This window comes from Pollicipes pollicipes, unplaced genomic scaffold (assembly GCF_011947565.3).
Source record: "Pollicipes pollicipes isolate AB1234 unplaced genomic scaffold, Ppol_2.1 Scaffold_4219;HRSCAF=4965_pilon_pilon_pilon, whole genome shotgun sequence".
NCBI lineage: Eukaryota > Metazoa > Arthropoda > Thecostraca > Pollicipedomorpha > Pollicipedidae > Pollicipes > Pollicipes pollicipes.
The window spans coordinates 6,965,098-6,969,714 of record NW_023596448.1 but is presented as its reverse complement, the minus strand read 5'-3'; the positions used below and the strand labels follow the sequence as shown (position 1 = coordinate 6,969,714).

Genomic DNA, 4,617 nt, shown 5'->3' with positions numbered 1-4,617 from the left:
ATGCCACCTTTTACCAAAGGCCAACAACTGAACATCTTCGTAACATTCTGGATCATTTCCATCACGGAAATCAACGAGATTAGACAAGACTTCACAGTCGACATGTACTTTCACCTGTACTGGACGGATTTTAGGATAACATTCCCAGTTTGCGAAGACAGCCCTTTCATCATTGTCGACCAAGAACTGGTGGACAAAATCTGGATGCCCGACATATTCTTTGCACAGGGAAAGAAAGCAATCCGGCACTACGTCGTCCGTAGGAACGCTGGTCTTTGGCTAAACAAGGAAAAAACTCAGCTCTTCTTCTCCGAGAGACTGACCGTGACCAACTTCTGTGCATTCGACTTCCGCAACTTTCCGTTGGACAGGCAGGTATGCTCCCTTCCAGTCGAAACATACGCCTTTCACGGACTGTACGTCAACACTTCGTTCAAAGCCCCGGGCATTCAATTCGACAACTTCAAGTTCAAGATCCCGCAGTATACGCTGAGCTCAGTATTGCCCAGCAGCTGCTCTTACGATTACCTCTACGAGGGCTCGTACTACCTGAACCAGAGCTGCGTGCAGGCCGACTTCACCTTCGACCGCCAGTTCAGCTACTACTTCGTGCAGATGTACCTGCCGTCGATCCTGATCGTGCTTGTGTCGTTCCTGAGCTTCTGGGTACCGGTGGAGAACGTGCCTGGTCGTGTGTCGCTGGGTGTCACCTCACTCCTCACGCTGGCCACCCAGTTCACCACCATGCAGCGTTCTCTGCCGCCCGTCTCGTACATGAAGGCCATGGACGTCTGGATGTTCTTCTGTATCGTCGGCGTCTTCCTGGCCATGGTGGAATTCACGCTGGCCTTCAACTTCAAAATCGTCCTGGCGAGCAGCGCCGACGACAAGAAGCCGGTGCCGGTGCTCCAGCCGGTGGCGACAATCACGCCGGACATCGACCCGCTGGGCACCAACATCAAACGCGAGCCGAAGATCATCGTCATCAGCGAGGCGGATGGCAAGCCGTCGGTGGCATCCCTGGCGCGCGGTTTCGTGGTCGGATTTGTAAAACGGTTCCACGCCAAGAAGGGAAACGTTATCGATAACATATCCAAAGTTCTATTCCCGACGACTTTTGTGGTGTTCAACGTCGTTTACTGGCTGCACTACACCCGTCAGGAACAGTGAAATCCCAGCTTTGGTTGCAAAGAAAACCTGAGACCGGTGTCCATGCTAACGAAGAGATGGTCATAAGGACAGATCGAAAATGACTTTTCTTGAAAGATATTCATATCATTCATGCTATGTACCCCGAACCGCAAGCGTCAAGAAGACGTAAAAACAAGAAGAACTGCCATCGCTTTGAGACCCGACCACTTCTGCAAGGGTCACAAAAAGATGCGTTGCGTCTGACGTGAAACTTTGTCATTGATGGTATCCCGGCTATTTCGAGCCAAAACGGTTCCATCAATGTAACAACACCACGGTCATCATAGCCGCCGTCTTCACCACGACTATCACCATCAGAACTGTAAGCATAATTTCCTTCGCACTCATTGTATAATGATGCACTGTCCACCCATTTCTGAACGCCATGGAAAGAACGGGGGATTCCTTGAAGCTCATGAGGATCCCACAGTGCTACAATTGCGCTTTCCTGCATCACTCCACTGCTAGAGACTGCTCAACCACATTCTCCCTCTCACAATCAACATTGTTGCGGTAACTTTCCGAAGGTCAGTTAATGTAAGCTATGACGAACTGCCCGTATCAGGGTGGGAATCGAAGGTGCCCACTCGCTGATGCGCATCACCGTGCGCTCCCTCGTCTCTCGTCAGGTTTCCAGTCAACGCAGATGCAAGATCGTCATGGGCTTAGAATCGCCTGCACTGCGATATGATCCGTGTGATCATACGACGCTGACAAATGCAGGATATTTAGATCAGTTAGAAGAAGTGAATTGCTCTCATACATAAATGTCATATGCCTATGGGGTAGCCCGTATTTTTCTGGGTCAGAGCGCTTTGACTTCAGGGTGGAGATCAGGCAGATGTTTCAGCAAGGGGTGGAGATTCTGGGATGGCCAGGGGTGCGCACCGGCCCTGCATCACACAATATACTGGAGTGTGCAACAGGCATGTTGGACCCCTTAAACGCCCCCGACCCTCAGAAACAGATTGCCACACGGGAATACCGTGCCTTGCCAAGATACCTGTAGTGCTGATTTCGGACAGTTCGTGATAAAGTTAACTTAACATTCATTTCAATGAGCATTTCGAAGTAATGTCAACGCTTACACTTAGTTTACACGATGGCTTTTTTGACTTGTTAACTTTAACACTAAACTTAACGAAGTTATGATGATGTTTGCTTTCAAGTTTACTTTAAGTGCGGGTGATGTCGTCAATCAACCAAAACGCAACTGACCAGGCACATTGTTTCCCCATGCGTCCCAGACGTGTTGCCGGTTTGAAACAACATCAACAGGAAAGTGTGTTGGGCTTAAGTGTTATAGAAGCGTCTGACCATGATCTCGCACCTGTAACAGTATAGTTGAGCCTACTGAATAAAATTCCTTAATATGCACACACATACACGAGCTTGTCTTTTCACGCATGATTAGGCAAACACGACAAAGAAGAGACGTAATATATATTTAAGCAGGTAATTCGTCATCGCTCAAATCGCGTTGTGTTGTGAACTTCACCACGATCTATTACTGCGGGAATAAAAATGTCACTGAATTATCTCATGCCAGGCCGTGACAGCGGAAGATGGCATGGATCCATGACAGTGTGACTAACGCGTTTCGGAGAATCGCCATGTCATGCCCATACATTTCAGGAATGGGCGGAGGCGGTGACTCGGACAGCAGGAAATTAAATATTAGGAATGTCGGGATGCATCATCTGTCTTTAGCAAAGATCGAGATATAACTGGGTTTGGATGAACCTAAGAAAGACGGATTTGCCCGCTATTCGCTTCACCACTAAAGCCAATGGTCCACATTTGCAGGTGTTTAAGCAAACACCGCATGCGATGAATAAGCTTACTTATACCTGTTGGTTTACCTTTAATTGTAAAACACTGTTCTAGGCAACAAAACTTCTCTCCGTAGTAAATTTACTCCTCAATACGTCATCGAATTGCGTCATAGAATGTTTGTTTCTCAGCACTCGCAGTTATTCAATTTCCCGAGAGGCATCTCGCGTCGGTGCTGAATATGTGTGAAACCAAACACTGTTAGGTGCCCTTGTTTTGGTCCTTTCTCCTGGTGTTCTTCATATTCATTCATGAGTTCAAGGTGCTTACTTTTGTTCACATACTCGGTTAAAGCGTTATTCTTAAGTTATTCGATTACCAGTCTTATGTTCGTAATAGCTGGGCAGAATGTGTGGCTTGTAATGTTAAGCACAAGTAATTTGTGTTAGAATTTTGCACGGCCGTTTGACATTAATTGATAGCCAATTGACGGCCGTTATGTCTACAAATCGTGCTTACTAACGCCACATACCAACGAATCGACAATTATATTTATCTTGACTTTGAACGCCGCATGGCCGGTAGAATGACAAGATTTGAACGGCGTTATTTTGGCGTAATGCATGTCTGGGTAACCTTGAAAGAGTCCGCATGAAATAGCCCGCACATATTCGCGAACGTGTGGCTTAGAAACTAGAGGATTTTGGGTCCTAAAAAGGACAGGGCTGTGAACTGCATCTAATGACCTTCAACATGGCTAATTCAGTTCATAACTTCATACAAATGTGGAACACTAACTTTAACATAGGACAATCACTGAGCTCCCACTGGGCATTCAGTGATATTCACATAGACACACAATATGAGCAAGGGGCTGATAATGATAATGCTATTGATGATACTGGTGCTGGTGGAGAACGTGGCAAACATAATCATGATTTCACGTGGATGATATGATGATTAAAAACGTTTTGAAAAGGAGGACATTATGAACACCATAATGATGTGATACTCAAGACTGTTCTGACACGAAATAGCTGGACCCGTGGCCGAGGTCTACATCAGATAAAAGCTATCTTCATACTACTCACACTGAAGTATTCAGAGGCGTTCACACTCCCAAGTATACGTAACTTTTTTAAAACACCCGTGGGCCCTGTCTAGAACACATCAAACACCCATTCACACCGGACCTTTTTCTTGCTCCATCCTTCATCCTCGCCGCACCTCGCCATGATTGTCTATTCGATCTCTTGCAAACTCTACACCACGGACGGATTTATTCTGAAGAAACATTAAGAAAAACGGCCTTTTGCGATCCGTCCTAATGATCACATTAATCTGCACCTCGTGCACTAATAATAGCAGTCGTTCAAAGGTCCTAGATACAGGACATATTGCGACAAGATAAAAATGACACACTGTCTCAGGATCTCGCTATTTATCAGCGGCTGACGGGAATCGGGGTGGCTCGGTAGACAGGGGGCTTGCACGCGACTGGGTGCCCTAGCCGGGGGTTCAAGCCCAGCCACGACCCCGGTGTTTTGTCTCTCGCTTCCATCGGCGCAAAACATGCGGCGCTAATGATCCTGCTGGTCATGCGCATCGTAGAAAAAGCCTAAAATCAGTATAACATTGTAGTAGCTGCCAGTA

At 46.8% G+C, this 4,617-nt stretch overlaps 1 protein-coding gene across 1 annotated transcript; it reads left to right on the top strand.

The window, feature by feature from the left end:
* Window positions 1-1,170, top strand: LOC119095738 (glycine receptor subunit alpha-4-like). Its single transcript, XM_037218591.1, has one exon. It carries the CDS (start codon window positions 1-3, stop codon window positions 1,168-1,170), a length of 1,170 nt encoding a protein of 389 aa, XP_037074486.1.
* The last annotated feature ends 3,447 nt before the right edge of the window (window positions 1,171-4,617 follow it).

Bases quoted from the DNA above. Each gene is read 5' to 3' on its own strand.
- LOC119095738 (XM_037218591.1), top strand. From the start codon at position 1: ATGCCACCTTTTACCAAAGGCCAACAACTGAACATCTTCGTAACATTC.